This window comes from Quercus robur, chromosome 12 (genome assembly GCF_932294415.1).
Source record: "Quercus robur chromosome 12, dhQueRobu3.1, whole genome shotgun sequence".
In the NCBI taxonomy this organism is placed as follows: domain Eukaryota; kingdom Viridiplantae; phylum Streptophyta; class Magnoliopsida; order Fagales; family Fagaceae; genus Quercus; species Quercus robur.
Window position 1 is genome coordinate 30,668,141 of NC_065545.1, and position 18,046 is coordinate 30,686,186.

At 34.7% G+C, this 18,046-nt stretch overlaps 1 protein-coding gene and 1 long non-coding RNA gene across 3 annotated transcripts; one reads left to right on the plus strand and one right to left on the minus strand.

Moving 5' to 3' along the window:
• Window positions 1-8,699: 8,699 nt before the first annotated feature.
• LOC126708899 (uncharacterized) lies at window positions 8,700-14,028 on the minus strand. The gene is made up of 2 exons (XR_007649286.1): window positions 13,885-14,028; window positions 8,700-8,941 (listed from the first exon to the last, which is right to left on the minus strand). It is a non-coding gene; the product is annotated as an uncharacterized LOC126708899 (long non-coding RNA).
• On the plus strand, window positions 8,934-17,736 carry LOC126708897 (putative transferase At4g12130, mitochondrial). Of its 2 annotated transcripts, none has more exons than XM_050408898.1 (5): window positions 8,934-9,635; window positions 15,730-15,983; window positions 16,121-16,219; window positions 16,992-17,150; window positions 17,238-17,736. In XM_050408898.1, exons 1-5 carry the CDS (start codon window positions 9,202-9,204, stop codon window positions 17,480-17,482), a joined length of 1,191 nt encoding a protein of 396 aa, XP_050264855.1. In that variant the 5' UTR covers window positions 8,934-9,201; the 3' UTR covers window positions 17,483-17,736. The 2 variants fall into 2 exon arrangements, with proteins under 2 accessions (XP_050264855.1, XP_050264856.1); XM_050408899.1 differs by lacking the exon at window positions 8,934-9,635 and adding an exon at window positions 13,908-14,577.
• Window positions 17,737-18,046: the final 310 nt, after the last annotated feature.

Here is an 18,046-nt window from a genome sequence, read left to right on the forward strand (position 1 = left end):
CTCGTCCTTCGTCTGTATTCATCATCCTCACCACTGCTAGTATCCGAAATGGGCAAAGGACGTTTTTGTTGGGCTCGCCGCAGCCTTCTCTTCAAATCCTCAATCTCTTGCTGCAAAGCCTTCTGCTCGTTGTGCTGGTGGGATGCATGGCCTTTCCCTTTCGAGCGACTTCTACTCGTGTGAGCGGTGTTCACACTGCCCTCTCGTTGATCATTTTGGTCTTTTGCTCGTTCAAGGTTTACAAAGTTGTCCTGTCGTTGAGATTCAGCACGTCCGGTTTGGCGCGGACCTGATCCTTCCATCCCTTGCTGTTTCACTTGTCGAGACACAAGTTCTTCCCACAGACGGCGCCAATTGTAGGATGACGAATTTTAGGGCTCTGGCCCAACAGGTGGGAGATTCTGGCCCAAAAGTCCCTCAACAATGAATTTGTAGAGAGTACGTTATAGAACTAGGTCTTTGACAGGAGAAACGAAGTTAAGACCAAGCCATGCAACCAGTTGGACGTAGGGATATTCCTTCAAACTTTTGGAGTAACGGTTCCTGAGGCTGTTCCTGCTACTTCTCTCTCTTTTCTCCTTCTTTATCCTTTCTTCTTGCTCCTTCCGATCCATTTTCCATGGGGATCTCCTTCCCTTATATAGCATCCTTCCTGAGATCATATCCCTACACTTGTCAGTCATCCGATCCTCCACTCGAGTGCCTGTCCCATAGGTCATTCTCCCTTCTTTCTGTGAGTTGCACTGGCCAAGATCATTCTGCGTTCCTGTCCCTTCCACATTAATGCGGCTGGAAAAGTAGTTCCTTGGCATTTAATGTGGCAGTTGTGATTGTCCCCCCCCCCCCTTCCTGAGTGTCACGCACTGTTTCTTCGTATTGGGTGAACTTTCGCCAAGTATGGGGTGCAAATTGGACACTTTCTTGGTGAGTCCGAGGAGGTGTTCCTCCTCGGACGCCCCTTAGCAGGCCCGGCCCATCATGATTGGGACGGGATATCCTACGCCCAAGCCTTTTCTTCTTTATCGTGGCTGGGCTTGGTACGTGAGCTACGGCCCAACATCAACCGACAGACTTTACCCACCACAAGTATTAAAATCTCTATTGCAACTAAAAATTTAATGTAATAATTTACTATTTTTAAGTTACTATTGCAACGACTTTTAATTTTTAGATGTGATATTATATCTAATACCACTATACTAATTTTGTTGTATTAACACTTGATGTAATAGACTTATTTTGATGTAGTAAATGTGGGCAATGCGAGATTTACTAGTTTACAATTATAAATTTATCTAATTTATAAATATTAGTTATAGCATTATGAGCAATGCTATGAATACCGTTTCGGTTTTTCCATTAGAAATTTAGAACTGGATACTTTAGTATCAACTTATTTCAGCTTACCATTTTGGGATTTCCAATATTTTATATATATATATATATATATATATATATTTATATTTATATATAATTAAAACCCATATAAATTATAAATGATCTTAAAACTATAAGTCCATATTTTAATTAGTATTTCAATCTTTAAGCCTAAAATATAAATTTAATACAAATATTATCAAATTAACAATTAATTTTTCAAAATACAATATGATTAAAATGTATCTATATAATGAAAGAAGAAAAAGGCATAACCTATTTTCTTTTAATAATTAAAAAAAAAAAAAAAAAAAAAAAAAAAAAAAAAAAAAAAGAAGAAGAAGAAGAAGAAGAAGGTGATAACGTGTAGTGGAGGAGCTTAAAAGTCAACGTAAAATTTTGAGCTCCACTTAAATATTAGTCACACTGGTAATGGCTGAAGGGTTTTAATTTTTTTGGGTTGGAGTTGGTTGTCTGGGCTGATAATCATAGGAGAGGGCCTTAGAAGAGAGCGGACCCAACTATAAAAAAGCTCAAAATATACCTAATATTGAATAAATAAATAAATAAATAAATACGCACACACACAATTGGGCCAAGGAGCCCAAGCCCCCTTGGGTCCGTCCCTTCGTAGAAGACAATCTTGATTTTTTTGTCCAAGGTAAGGCCTTGCGAGGTTTATCCCATTGATGCATTCTTTTATTTCCTTGGAAGCATTGATAATTTTTTGTTTGTGAAAGTTTCAATTAAATTTTTTTCCCAGGAAGGCTAGTCTAAATGAGGGATGACAATTTTGCCCCACCTCGCTTGACCCATCCCAACCTGCTTTGTCCCGCGTGGGTTTTCCTCACTTCGCAAAGGTGGTGGGGCAGGGATGAAGCAACATTTTAGAGCTGCACCATGGGACAAAGCAGGGATAGATTTAGACTTTTTAGACCCGCACCATGGGGCGGGGTGGGGATGAGTTTGCAGTTCTTTCTCAGCATAATAGCATGTTATTTGTAGTTCTTTCTATCATGAACAAATTGGAACAAAGCACTGAGGACGAAGCAATCTAAGCAACTGAGGGAGTGCAATAGCAGTTTTTACAATTCCACTTAAACAATTTTAAGTTATAGCCAATTGCTCACATGGTCTTTGTTAGGTTCTATATATTTAGGTTAAATGTTTAGATTCCAAATTTATGTATGTTGGCAAACTGAGAACAAAAATATGTCTAGATTAGGTGTTAGACATTGCTTAAGTTTGTTCAAGTCAAGATTCAAAACTAGTCAAGTAGCAGAAAAAGAGTTCAAAATTTGTAAAGCTCGACCGATCGAAAGAAAGACTTGACCGATTTAAAGTCATATTCCGCAAATTTTAAATTACGCCCAAAGCCCACGAAAATGTTTTAAGGTTTGTGTCCTACACTATCTAGTATAAAAGGAAAACCCTAAATACGTTTAAGAAGTTCTTAAAAGTCTTGTGAGATTTGTGAGGTTTCTGTAGCTTTCTAACTCAACAAACATCTATCGAAAGCTAAATCTACAATCAAGAACTAGTGGAGAAAAGTTTATGAATAAAGATCAACTATTGACGGTTATCTAAAACCTTTGAGTGGGATCTGAAAATCACAAAAATGGGTATTTGTGTTCAACAAATTCAAATAGAAAAGTCTGTGAATTCGGAGCTGCACATGATTGTGTGAGTAAGTACTACAAGAGGTAACTTTAGATTTTAGGGAGAAAATCTATTGTAAAACTTTCATTTTATCATTGTGAATTTGTTTACCTTGAGAATAGTTAGGGTAAATCCTTCCCAAATTTTTTATCTTGAAACTGTTGGTTTCATTGGTTTTCCTAGGTCATCATATCACTATCTTCTTTATATTTCCGCACTTTGTGGTATGATTGCTTGAGTTTAACCTAAATTTGAATGATTAACCTAAGTAACTACTTGGCTAATTAATTAGGTTAAACAAATCTGGTTTACAGGGGTCTAAACAAACAAACAGTTTTGAAACATGGGAACAAAGAAATAAGCCACTTAGCAAGCAAAGGGTTTGCCAATGCTAAATTCTCTCTACCAATGTCCCCCTCAACACTACAGTCACCTTATGGCCAAGGCACAATGAAAAATCATCTCTGAATATATAAGAACTGCCTCAAAGTAATCTTAAACCGGCTATAAATAACTGAGCTTTCTACTAAGGAAAAAAAAAAAAAAACCCTACTCTAAAAAGGAGCCAATTCTAGATGGCTTACAAAAATTTGATTATCAAATATCAATTGACAATTTGACATGGCCCACATGGAAGACAAGTAGACAGTAATATTTTATTGCCAAAGTATGGCTTGTCATGACGAGCAATTTGATTAAAACTTGATGTAGACAGTGAAAGATGAAAATCATACACGATTATTGCACATCCTTCGCAACTATTAAAAATCATGCCACAGTAGTTATATGACTTATTAGGTTCCGTTTGATAGTGTTGTTCTAATAATGTTATTTGTATTTTTTGAAAATATTTGTAGGTGAAAAAGTGTGTGAAAATACGTGTAATATTGTTTAAATAACAGTAACAAACGGACCCTTAATGTCTGTACATTGCAAAAATAATCAATAATGGTGATAAAGCCACAGTTGTGGTTGTAAAAGCAACACCCCCGACCCAGAAAGCATATATTTTCCTCAGGTTTGGCATGAAATAAGATGGTGAATTTAAATTGTAGACTAGCTTCCTCATTTTCATTCAATAGTTTTTTTTTAGCCCTTTTTTAGACCAACTTCAATTGGATGTCAAATTCATACTTAAGCATTTATGCATGGCGGATTAAATTTCCACTAAAGTGGCGTAAGGTTGGTTCATTTCTAAACTAATGTAATTCCATTGAATATCCACACGATAATTCTATTTAAAATGTGGCATTCAATTGTATGCATCAGGCAAGGATGCTTTAAAATATAATTTGCCTCCCCAGTAAGTTGTTCCTAAATAAAGGAAGAAAAAAGAAATCAAGAAAACAAAAAAGACTCGGAGAATTGGACAACTTTTTTCACCCCATTGGTAAACTGTTTTATTTTTCTCTCTCATTTTTTGGGTTACAACTTACAATATCTATTACATTAATATGAAAAAGAGACACAACATGAGTTATTTCAATGAAAAGTCACCCCATTGTATCAACTTTATTATTAGTAATGATGAGATGTTTCTTGGACTACTTTCTTCCTCTAAATTTTCTGAACATGCAATACATTTAAACTCCTTCAACCTTCAAGAAACAACCAACTATAATTAAATATAATTCGGCAAATAAGAATCGAGCAAGAAACAAATATACTTAAAAATAATAATAATAATCACTAATATTCACACGGTACGGAAGCAAAGGTAGGATATAAATTTTAAAAATAATAACTTACCCGTTGATGGTTCGAAAGCCATATTATAGGAGACACTCATGATATTCTATCATGAACAATGATCTTTTTTGGGGGTTATTAGCATCATTGATGCAAAAATACTTACATCCAAAAATCTATCTGATAATCGGATAGCTCATCACAAAAATGAACATTTTAAAAAAAGATGGGTACTCTATCACTGTATCTTTCTGTCTCACGAAATCAGTTTTTTTTTTTTTTTTTTTTTGAGATACAAAATCACTTTTCTTGTATTGAAAACTTTTGGAACCCTTGAGTTTATATAGGCATAATTCATAAAGATATAAATGTTTCTACATGGCATTTATTTGTAAATATTACCAAATATATTCTTCATCACCATTAATGCATGATATTCTCAATTTTACATATTATCATTCTTCCTCTCTTTTGTACTTTTTGTTAAAAAGCAAACCCTCTATGTAACAACTAATAAACATCTGATTAGCATTAATTCTTGATATTTTACAAAGATATTTCTAAGACCACTTACTAAAATTAGCTAGGACACATAATTATTAGTTTATTACTATTACATTTTGCGAATGCTCACAAATGTGTTCTTTCTTAAGCATACGTAGAAGACAAGTAATTTGGATTTCTTCCTAGATAAGGCCTTCTTGATATTCTATAGAGATATTGCTAAGATCACTTGCTGAAATTATCTAAGACTCATAATTATGATCAAATGTTGGAATGCTCATAAATGTGTTCTTTTTTAAGCATATGTAGAGGACAAGTAATCTTGATATCTTTTCAGATAAGGCTCTACGAGGTTTATCTCATGGATGCATTCATTTATTTTCTCAAAAGAATTGGTAATTTTTGTCTTAGAAAGTCTTAATTAATTTTTTTTCCCTAGAAGGTGAGTCTAGAGGTGTTGGCATGGCAAGTGGCATATGGCCAGATGCTAGAGGTGAAAGCCCAAGAGTGAAAGCAAATTTGGTCCAATGGGTGGCTTGGCCCATCAATGCACTAGTTATGTTTGATAAAAATGGGCAAAAACTGCCCCTATCTGATCTTCTATTCTTCTTGTAGGTGGGTTTCAAACTCACTACGAGTTTCATGCAGGCCGACCGAAACATGTACATAACTTCCCAATTATAAGCAGGCGCCATTTGTTACTAATATATTGTATTACTAGTTTTGCCGCACGCACTTCGCTAGTGTGATAAGGTTTTTTTTTTGGGTTTAGTGTCATAATTTTTTATTTATCTCAATTTGAGATGTTAATCTCTTCTATCTAATTAAATCACACGCATAGTAATTTTTATTTTGGACCTAGAAAATACATTTATTAAAACAATTCAAACACTAGCATAAATAACTAAATAAATAAAATCATTAAAAATAAAAAAAGGAGTACATTAAAAATCACTTTTTTTAATAATTCAAAAACAAAGAAGAAGAGATTTGAAAAACTAAAAAAAAAAACTAAAAAATAAAAACGTGAGATTAGAATTTAGAAGAAAGGAAACCAAAAAAAAGAGAGAGAAACGTTTTAAGTCTTGATAAAGGGGAAAAAATGAGAAGAAAAAAAAGAGTGAAAACGTTGAGTTTAGAGGTCCTATTTTATAGCCAAAAAAAAAAAAACTTGTGTCCTTATTTTTATATATAATTTTTATTTTGAAAATCTAATTTATAAAGCAATTTGAAAATCGACAAGATAGTGACCCTATTTTTTATGCAATGTTTTAGTAAGAGTTAGAGTTGTATTTTTACTGGATTGTCCTTTAGTTTTGTCTCTACTTAAACATAGGAGTGTAGGGGTATTTTCAAACAAAAAAAAAAAAAAAATGAGTATCCCAAACATGAGAAGTCTCTTAAATAGTAGTATAGGCATTTATTTGTTTAACATTTTAATTAAGGGTGCTTCACTTGTTTCTAAAAAAGAAAAAGTTTGCTTCACCTTGGAAATTTTTTTTTAAGGCCCTCTCTATTGGCGAGTAGAATGCATTGACTATTAAAAAGGCTCTTAGACCATCCTCATCAAAGCTTGTATAAGTGCTAAAATGTTATTTTTAGCATCTGAAACCACAAAATGCTGCTCCATCATACATGCTATGTCCTAAAAAATTTGCCATCTTGCTACAGTGTGCTCTCAGAAAAATAATTTTTTTATTACTTCTCTCATCTCTCTCACTGTACTCTTCTTTCCTTTTCTCTCATCAGTGTCACTTCTTCTCTCATTTTTTCTTTCTTTTCTTCTTTCCTTTTCTCTCACTGGTCTCACTTCTTTTCTCTTTCCTTCTTTCTTTCTCTTTTCTTCATTCACCAGCATCCACAACTGAGAAGCACGGTGGTAGTGGTGGTGTTGATTTTTTTTTTTTTTGGAGGTAGCTTGTGATTCTGATGGTGGTTGTTTTGGCTAGTGGTGTTGGTTTATTTTAATGGGTTTTGTGGTGGGTTGTTGATGGTGGTGGTGGTTTTGTTTTGGTTTTTTTTTTTTTTTTTTTTTTTTTTTTTTTTTTTTGCCATGGGTTGTGGCTGAAACAATGGTGGTGATGGTGGTTGTTTTGGGTTTTTTGTGATGGGTTGTGGTTGCCACGGTGGTGCTAGTGGTGTTTCTAGTTTGTGGGTTTTTGGTGGTCCGGTTTGTGTTTTTTTTTTTCCTCCAGTGGTGGTGGCCGGTTGCAGGGGTTGGTGGCAATGGATGTGGGTTTTGATGGGAGTTATGACAATAATGTAGTGGTGGTTGAGTGAGATATGTAGCTTGTGAGTTGTGGTGGATGGTGGGGTTTTTTTTTTTTAGGTGGTGGTGGCTGGCGGTGCCTAGTGGTGGGTGTGGCCGTGGGTTTACTGGGTTGAGGGATGAGAAAGAAAGATGAGATGTGAGTGGATTGCTTCAGGAGGAGAGAGAGATATATAAAAAATTAATATTTTAATGAAGTGGTAAAAAATATAAAATTTTGGATGTTGAATGTATTGTAAAATGAGGTATTAAAATTGATAAAATAGGTTTTTAAGATGATAAATACTAAATTTTTTAGAAGTTTTGATGAGAATGCTCTGTATCTAAAACACATAAAAAGGTTTTTATTAAAATGTGGAGTGAAAATTAAAGCCCCACTGTATCTTAATTTTTTTTCCCTTTACATATTTAAGTCTCTACACACGTTTACACATCTGTACCAATAATCACATCATATCACTTTGAAAAAAACTTGTTACCTTCTCGGCTTCTTCACACATATCACATGGTTTGATGTGATATATACATCAATCCACTCTTGTTACTTTGTTACAAATTTTTTTTTTTTTTGGTAATTTAATTAATTTTTTTTAAACTATAACTTTTTCCCATTTGTATTGGTCAACAAAATGTAGCTTACTTGAGGTTCATTTGGCTCATTAACTACGCAAAAAGAAGCAGTTCACTTAACCAAAAAGATTTTTATTCTTTCATGAATTTGGGATATGACCTTTAAAGTCTCTGATAATTGATACATTATTAAAAATTTTACTAATTAAATGAAAATTTTCATTTATTTAACCGAGACAGCCAAATAGCTAGAGGAGTCCAATGCATATGGAATTTGAGAACACTTTTATTTAAGACCAAAGGCCTTATAGGAATACGATCTTAACCATAATAACTAGATAAAAGACCAAGATCATAAACTTGGGCTGCGATTAAGTGTATCAAACTATCAATGTTATAGTAATTATGCAAGCTTAATAGTCGAGTTGAATTTGGCAAACGTTTTTGCTTCAGTAACATTCCTTAGTTCGTATCCTTTGTGGTACCAAAATAAAAAAAAAAAAAAAAAAAAAAACAGATTTAGAATTTATGAGAGGCAAAGTTGAAAACGAGGGCTTCAAACCGGTTTTATGGAAAATTCCTCTGACTCATTATATGCATAATTGATAAAACTGTTAATGAGTAATTATAGTTAAAACAAATTATTTAATGAGTTATGTGATTTTGTTTTAATAATACAGTACATAATTACATATAAATAAATAGTAATAGTTTTATCCGTCTTGTAATAAAATAAACTGTCTGAAAACGAAAGAAAATTACAATTGGCCCGAGTAGTGAAAATGTAAAATAACCCGTGGCCGTGGCCCAACTCCATTCTTTCTGAATGCGGTTTCATAGCAACAAGCCTAGCTCAGAACTTTCATCGAACACCTAGCAAGCTTATTTTAAAGCCGCATTTTTTTTTCTCTCTTTCCCGTTACGACAAGAATTAATAAACAAACCTTCCCTCTAATACACGTGGCAAAAAAACCCAGAACCACCTCCGAGCTAACGTGTCAACCCCCTTCATCTTCACAAGGCACCACCGTCACCATCACTATCACCATAGTCCATAGCTCCTTCATTACCAAACCAACTCGACTCTTTCAAAGTTTCAATCACATCACGCAAAACAAACAAACAAACAAACAATGCACCGCTTCAAACCCTGCCTCCGGTTCGCCAAATCCACTGCGTACCGTTCCTTCTCCTCTCACAACCTCGAAACCGCTGGGCCCATTGCCTCGAAGCTCGATTCAAGGTCCGTGGTCCGGTTCCGAGGCCCAGACACTGTAAAGTTCCTGCAAGGCTTATTGACCAACGATGTACGGAAATTCAGTGAACCCATGGGTGAGAATGAGAGAACCTCCACCTTGCCCGCACCGAATTTGCCTCCTATGTACGCCGCGCTCTTGACCCCTCAGGGAAAGTTCCTCTACGACCTCTTCCTTTACAAGCCGCCTAAGCCCGACGCCAAGCTCGACAAGTCTGGTTCCGGACCTGGGTCTGACCCGGACCAATCGTTTGAACTGTTTGCGGATGTGGATGCTACTGTCTTGGATGAGCTCTTGGTGACCTTCAAAAAGTGAGTTTGGGTTTTTTCTGAACTGGGTTTTGGTTTGCTGGTTTATTAAATGCTTTTTTTTTTTTTTTTTTAAAGTAAGCTTTGTGAATTTTTATCTGTTTTGGCTTAAACATGTATTTAGTTGAGAATTTGTTCCGTGAAGACAACAATGTTAATGTTGTATTCAACATGTTGGCTTGTGTTTTTTTTTTTTTTTTTTGCTGGATTTGTTATTGGTTTGCACATTTTGGTTTTGAACTAAACTTATTCGGATTTCTTTGGAAAAATTTAGTTAGTGACAAATTGACAATACGGTTTCTTCTGTAGGTAATTAAGTATAACAAGTTGTATACCAGTATAATCTGATTTTGTTAGTGCACCATTTATGTTAACTTTGCAATGGAATAGTCACTATATGTAAATTATGAAGCATGTCATGTCCCACTATGCACTAGTTCCTTTGGATTCTCCTCGGTTGAAATATGCGAAGTTATTGTTTAGCTGGAAAGCAGTTGTTAAGAGATCTGAAGTAAGATTTGAATCAGAAAGACTTCATTTATGAGAATCGTACTTCATCTGCTATTTAATTCAGAAAGACTTCATCTTATTTAGAAAGACTTCATTCAAAAAGACGCTCTCATACAGCATACAGTGCTGTCATTCTCAGTGCTCACAGTGCTGTCATTCTCTCATATTATAAAATCTCAGTGCTCACTCTCCGTTCTCTCTACTCTCATTCTCAGTCTCAACTCTCTAGTCTCAATCTCAGTCTCTTTTCTCTTTGCTCTCAAGTCTCTAGTCTCAATCTCAACTCTCTACTCTCAATCTCAACTCTCAAGTCTCTCTAGTCTCAATCTCAGTCTCTTTTCTCTCTGCTCTCAAAAACCAGTGAAATAGATGGCAGACGATAAGAAGTTATGGCCCGATGAAACAGAGAAAGATTTCATTGATTTTATGTTAAAGGAAGCAGTTGATGGGAACGCAGCAGTTGATGGGAACGCTTCTTTCCAATGGGATACTGTCACAACAAAGTTTAACGAGATATACGAAAAAAGTAAAGCACATCATAGAGTCTATGGACTCTAAGCTTAGATTTTATGTCTAAGATAGAAAACAAAATATCTTCTCATTTTTCTATCATTCCACTTTTTCACTTCTCCAATCAAACAGACCTTAAAGTGTTGGCATGGTAAGTGAAATATGGCCAAAATGCTAGAGGTGAAAGCCCAATAGTGAAAACTGTTTTGGTCCAATGGGTGGCTTGGCCCATCAATGTACTAGTTAGGCTAGATAAAAATGATCCCCTATTTTTTTTTTTTTTTTTATTTGATCTCCTATTCTTCTTGTAAGTGGGTTTGAAGCTCACTATGTGTTTCATGTAGGGCCGACTGAACCGGAAACTTAGGCCATTGCTAATATAATATATTTATTTATTTTAATATTTTAATTAAGGTTGCATCACCCTGGGAAATTTTTTTTAAACCCCCTCTATTGGCCAATAGAATGTATTGTCTATTAAAAAGGCTTTCATGGTATCCAAAGATTCCAAACACACAAACACTTTTGTCCCTTCGGGAACATCTGATAAAATTGGAACCGGTGGAGATTCCGGTGGAACTGTTTGTGTAATTGGCAGGAACGGTCTACGAAGCAGTGAACAAATTCTTGTGGTAATTTTGTTTTTTGTTTTTTTTTTTTTTTTTGTTTTTTGTTTTTTTTTTTTTTTAAGAAAAAGTTACTATTCAGGCAAGCATTAGCATTTGGAATGTCAAAAAAAAAAAGTTATATTTTACAACTTAAAAACTTATTTTATCTATTTTACCATTTCATTTTACAACTCACCCAACATCCTAGTTTTTATTTTTACATACAAATCAATAAAATAATACTAGCTTTATCACACATGCTTTACGCGTGCGATGAAGCTCTTTTTTTTGGGTTTATTATCATAATTTTTCATTCATCACAATTTGAGTTATACAAATTTAATATTATACATTTGGGTTTAGTGTCATAATTTTTCATTCATAACCAAATTTTCTATAACACCTTTCATATAGTTCAAGTATCACAAAAGATCAAAGAGTATATAAATTTTGTTCAAAGACTTACCAATTTTGACAGGAAAATGTCTTACCTTTGAGAAGCATTCAGCATATGAAACAGTGAGTATGAAAGAAGATAGTGTCAATTAGAAATAGGATGAAATAGTGAAGAAGAAGTTTATAGAATCTAATGTTTTTAGAATTTTTCCTTATGCATTCCACAATTTCGAAAAGGGGAAGAGAGCAACAAAAAAAAGGAGAATTTTTTTTAGAAGTTTTTCCCCATTCCTTATGTGATGTGAATGTGAGTAGTTTTTATTTTTATTTTTCATGGAAGTTTTTTTATTTGTTTTTTGGGGGAACTTAGGGGAATTTTTTTTTTTTTTTTGGGCTTTGTCCGTGGGTAGTTTTAGTTCTAGTTATAATTTTTTTTCAAAGAACGTGGGGTAGTGGGAAGTTTTGGACCTTCTTGGAGCTGTGAAGTGGGAAGTTTTTTTATTTTTTATTTTTATTTTATTTAGAGTACATTTGGTACACTAAATGTGGATTACAACAGGAATGATAATCTTTATTACCATAAATAAAAGGTGTTATAATGGAATAACTAAACCTATTCATTAGTTTGGTTGTGAGTTGTAACATTAGAATAAAACTTATGATTAATTTTAGGAAATATCTCATTCATACAAATATATTTCCTAAAAAATAATATATTTTAAATTTTAGACAAATGAGTTATTTTTTGATGATTTTTTATTTCTATAATTGTTAGGTGGATATGGAAAGTTTTTTATTTGAAAATATATTAATGTTAGAAATTATTACATCTACTAAGGAATAGCTATTACAATCCTTTTAGAGAGGAATAGTTATTCCTCATTTTAAAGAATAGCTATTCATAAGGAATGACTATTTCCTGTAATAAAAACATTACCAAACTATTGAATAGCTAAACCATAGGAATAACTATCATTACAGTGCCTATTACAGTTTACCAAACGTGCCCTTAATGAATGTTGGTTAGATTTACAGTTTAACCTCATTTTATAACTTTTTTTTTTTTTTTTTAATATAGGATAAAAATTCTACTCTAGCCTAATCTAAGTGTATATGTGTGTGAAAGCTCCCTTTTGGAAACTTAAACCTTAGCCCTTGCCTCCCGCACTCTACAGACACTTATACTTGTGGAGTGACCATCGCACCAAGGGTGTGCGATGATACCTCATTTTATATCTTAAGAATAAAGATAAGTTAATTAAATTAGGGGTATTTTTGAAAGTAAAAAAAATATAATAACTAACTTTCCGAACCCTTTTAATATATAAAGATAAACTACAAAACAAATAATATACAAATTTATTGATTTCTCTCTCGTCTATTCATCTCTGTCTCTCCTCAACAACCAAACTCACACTAGCACCACCAAACCAACCACCCAGAAACACCAAACCAACCAAACAACAACAACAACACCACCACTACCACCTCTAAAACACCATTAAAACAACAAACCAAACCCCCAAACCCACCATTGTAACACCAAACTGAAATTACAAATCCAAACCCAACCAAATCCCAACCCACAGAACAAATCACAGCTAAATACCCATCACCTGCAACCACCAACAACAACCCATAACCACCGAAATTTATACCCACCACCGAAACAACACCACACACCATTGAAACTTTGAAACCAACCCAAGACCCACAACCCATTCAAACCCAAGCCTCAAAATTTTACCAATTAAATGAAAGATTTCATTTATTTAACCAACTGAGACAGCCAAATAGCTAGAGGAGTCCAAATGCTTATGGAATTTGAGAACACTTTTATTTAAGACCAAAGGCCTTACAGGAATACGATCTTAACCATAATAACTAGATAAAAGACCAAGATCATAAACTTGGGCTTCGATTAAGTGTATCAAACTATCAATGTTATAGTAATTATGCAAGCTTAATAGTCGAGTTGAATTTGGTAAACGTTTTTGCTTCAGTAACATTCCTTAGTTCGTTTTACTGAGAAAATTTGAGTTTGGGTTCTTATCCTTTGTGGTACAAAAAAAAAAAAAAATAAATAAATAAACTGTCTGAAAACGAAAGAAAATTACAATTGGCCCGAGTAGTGAAAATGTAAAATAACCCGTGGCCGTGGCCCAACTCCATTCTTTCTGAATGCGGTTTCAAAGCAACAAGCCTAGCTCAGAACTTTCATCGAACACCTAGCAAGCTTATTTTAAAGCCGCATTTTTTTTCTTTCTTTCCCGTTACGACAAGAATTAATAAACAAACCTTCCCTCTAATACACGTGGCAAAAAAACCCAGAACCACCTCCGAGCTAACGTGTCAACCCCCTTCATCTTCACAAGGCACCACCGTCACCATCACTATCACCATAGTCCATAGCTCCTTCATTACCAAACCAACTCGACTCTTTCAAAGTTTCAATCACATCACGCAAAACAAACAAACAAACAAACAATGCACCGCTTCAAACCCTGCCTCCGGTTCGCCAAATCCACTGCGTACCGTTCCTTCTCCTCTCACAACCTCGAAACCGCTGGGCCCATTGCCTCGAAGCTCAATTCACGGTCCGTGGTCCGGTTCCGAGGCCCAGACACTGTAAAGTTCCTGCAAGGCTTATTGACCAACGATGTACGGAAATTCAGTGAACCCATGGGTGAGAATGAGAGAACCTCCACCTTGCCCGCACCGAATTTGCCTCCTATGTACGCCGCGCTCTTGACCCCTCAGGGAAAGTTCCTCTACGACCTCTTCCTTTACGAGCCGCCTAAGCCCGACGCCAAGCTCGACAAGTCTGGTTCCGGACCTGGGTCTGACCCGGACCAATCGTTTGAACTGTTTGCGGATGTGGATGCTACTGTCTTGGATGAGCTCTTGGTGACCTTCAAAAAGTGAGTTTGGGTTTTTTCTGAACTGGGTTTTGGTTTGCTGGTTTATTAAATGCTTTTTTTTTTTTTTTTTAAAGTAAGCTTTGTGAATTTTTATCTGTTTTGGCTTAAACATGTATTTAGTTGAGAATTTGTTCCGTGAAGACAACAATGTTAATGTTGTATTCAACATGTTGGCTTGTGTTTTTTTTTTTTTTTTTGCTGGATTTGTTATTGGTTTGCACATTTTGGTTTTGAACTAAACTTATTCGGATTTCTTTGGAAAAATTTAGTTAGTGACAAATTGACAATACGGTTTCTTCTGTAGGTAATTAAGTATAACAAGTTGTATACCAGTATAATCTGATTTTGTTAGTGCACCATTTATGTTAACTTTGCAATGGAATAGTCACTATATGTAAATTATGAAGCATGTCATGTCCCACCATGCACTAGTTCATTTGGATTCTCCTCAGTTGAAATATGCGAAGTTATTGTTTATCTGTGGAAAATAACAAGCTGAGATGAGAATTGAGATTGTAAAGTTAAGTTTTTGGAGATTAAGATTTATTGCGTTCAAATATTTCTTAGTTGGAGTATAATACATTTAATGAATTTAATCATTTAACCATTATTTTAACACTTCCTCTTATGATAAAAATTAACAAAAACAACTTTTTCAAGCCGACTGATTACCAAATTGTTGTGGAGTATAATATATTGTGACTTATTATATTTAATGTCACAATGTATTATACCCCAAACCAATTGTTTTTGTTATTAGGAAATGATGAATTTAATCAAAGTTTCTTTGAAGATGCATGATCAATCATGAACCAAGACTTTTTTTTTCTTTTTGTGCAGTTCCTGTCTTAAATATGCTTTACTTGTGACTGGCTGCAAGAAGTAATCAGTTCCATCTTTGTGTGTGATGCTATACCTCTTTAATCTAAGCTTGTGAAGAATATGATCTGAACCATTACCAAGGCTAGTATATGATTTGAACCATTTGTTTTACCTCTTCATGTTCTTTTATTCACTTTGTATTAACCTTTCTTTGAATTGCCAAGCCTGCAAGATTCTTTCGAGGGAGCAGATGTGTGCTTTCTGTATGGCAATATTAGCTTTTAAATTTAGGTAACTTCCATTTATTTATTTTAAATTTTGTGGCGGCAGATACCGAGTAAGGTCTAAGGTTGAGATTGAGAATGTGGCAAAAGACTTCTCTTGCTGGCAGAGGTATGGTGGGAACCTTCCTGAAAAGTCCTCATCTATAGAAGAACCAGAGGCTGCCAGTGTTGGCTGGGGTGCTGGTGTTGATCATTCAGGCGAGTCAGCTTCACGTGGAAATAATCTTGGATGGCAATGGTTTAATGATCCCAGATTGGATTCTCTAGGTTTCAGGGGGATCTTTCCATCAGATATAATACGTGAGTTTTATAAGCTTATGCTAGATCTCTATAAGTTTACAGCATCACTATGTTTTCAGAGGCTTATGGTTACATTATGGATAATTGGGAGATCCACTCAAGCCGCAAATATTTTTCCCTTTTTGTGCCTGTTGCAGCACCTTTGATTGAGGCTGACAAAGAAACAGATGAACAAAATTACCTGCTTTGGAGGTTACAGAAGGGGGTTGCAGAAGGCTCAACTGAGATTCCAAAAGGTAGACTTTTAGTTCCTCCTTGATTGTATGCTTGAACTTTTTTCCATATTTTTCTGAATGTGATGCAGGGAGCACCAAATTTTTTTTATTTAATTTTAGAAATTAATTTTTTTTTACTATTGGTACATTGGATTTTATTTTAGGTCTTATTAACTAATTAGGTTATTAGTATTTTATTTAATTTCATAGAGTATATTTTCATGATTCAATAATTGAGTTTTGGCCCAAGTCAATGAAGATTAGAATTTAGTCTTAGTAGTCTATATAAGCAAGCAACTATACTTTGATGGAGACAAGTTTGCTTGAGTAATAAAATTTTATTGGAAATTTTCCCATTCTGTGATGCAGATTCCAGGCAACCTTAGGTGCTAATTTGTAGGTTTTTTTTTATTATCCCGCTTGGTGTTGACTCCAGGCAATCTTAGGTGCTAAGTCCTAGGTTTATTTTTATTTTTATTTTTCTATTCTTGCTCAATCCCCTTTAAGAATTTTTGTAGCATTTGTTTTGGTGTCAGAGCTCATTGTTGTTCTACATTAGCATGTATTATAGATTGAGGTTTTCAATCTAACTGATTGTAATATTCTTGTTTTACCACCCAACACCCCCCTCCCCTCCAAATTTGTTGTGGCAAAGAATTTGTCTGCATTTTGTAACTTGTGAGTTGTGACCTTGTTATTCCCTATGTTGTTCTCCTTTCATTTATGTTATTATGAGGTTATTTTTGTAGTTTTAAAAAAATAAGAATCGTGGAATTGTTATTATCATGTTTAGGTGAGGCAATGCCTCTTGAATACAATCTTGCTGGTCTGAAAGCAATAAGCTTTGACAAAGGGTGCTACATGGGCCAAGAGCTTGTAGCTCGTACGCATCATCGAGGCGTCATTCGCAAGCGCTTGCTTCCTTTAAGGTTTCTTAACGATAGTGGAGAAGGTAATCTTCCCTTCCTCTGAATTTCTCCCCTCTTTCTCTTTCCTTTTGTCTTGGCATATCCCAAGCATTTTCATTTCTGCTTCTCAGAAGTGGAGCAAAAGGTTGCTCCTGGCTCAGAGGTGATAGATACTGCCTCCCACAAGAAGGCTGGTACTGTGAGGGCTGCACTTGGGTGTCGTGGGCTTGGTCTTTTGCGGTTGGAGGAAGCCTTCAAAGGATCAGGTGCATTGACCATACAAGGACAGGAGAATGTGAAGGTCGAGGCTGTTAGAACAGATTGGTGGCCTGCTGAATGGTTTCAAGAGTATCAACAGTATAGTGCAGTTGCTTAGGCTTGCTTATTCAGAGAAAAAGCATAGCACTAATGGTTAAAACTTTATACTACTTTACATTTTTCTTTTTATGAGAAATAAAATGAGGCTGTTTTTTATTCTTTTATTACAAAGAAGAAAACTGTTGTAGTAATGCTGATTTAAACATTAATATAACAAATAGCACTGCAAGTGTAGAGAAGGGCAGTGGAAAAAATATTGCTTGTAGAAAACGTAAAGAAAATGAATGCAAAGTCAATACTTCGTTTTCTGAATGTCACCTTTTCTATCCAGGTTTTCTCCTCATGATCCTGCGCATTATGTTCCATTTGATTTTACTAATTAGGAATGTATGAGGCTTTGTCAAGTAGAGAATTTTGTTAAAGTAAAATTCTTTTGCTAAATTATTATGTTGTGATGGTTTGCTTTTCAAAATTTATCTATTAAAATTATTAAGAAAATTTGTTGTTAACGAAACTCTATTATTCCCTTCAACAAAAACAAAAACAGAGAAACTCTATTATCAAATTTTACAATAAATTCAATATAATATTCCACCGCTAAAACTTTCAAGAAAATTTCCAA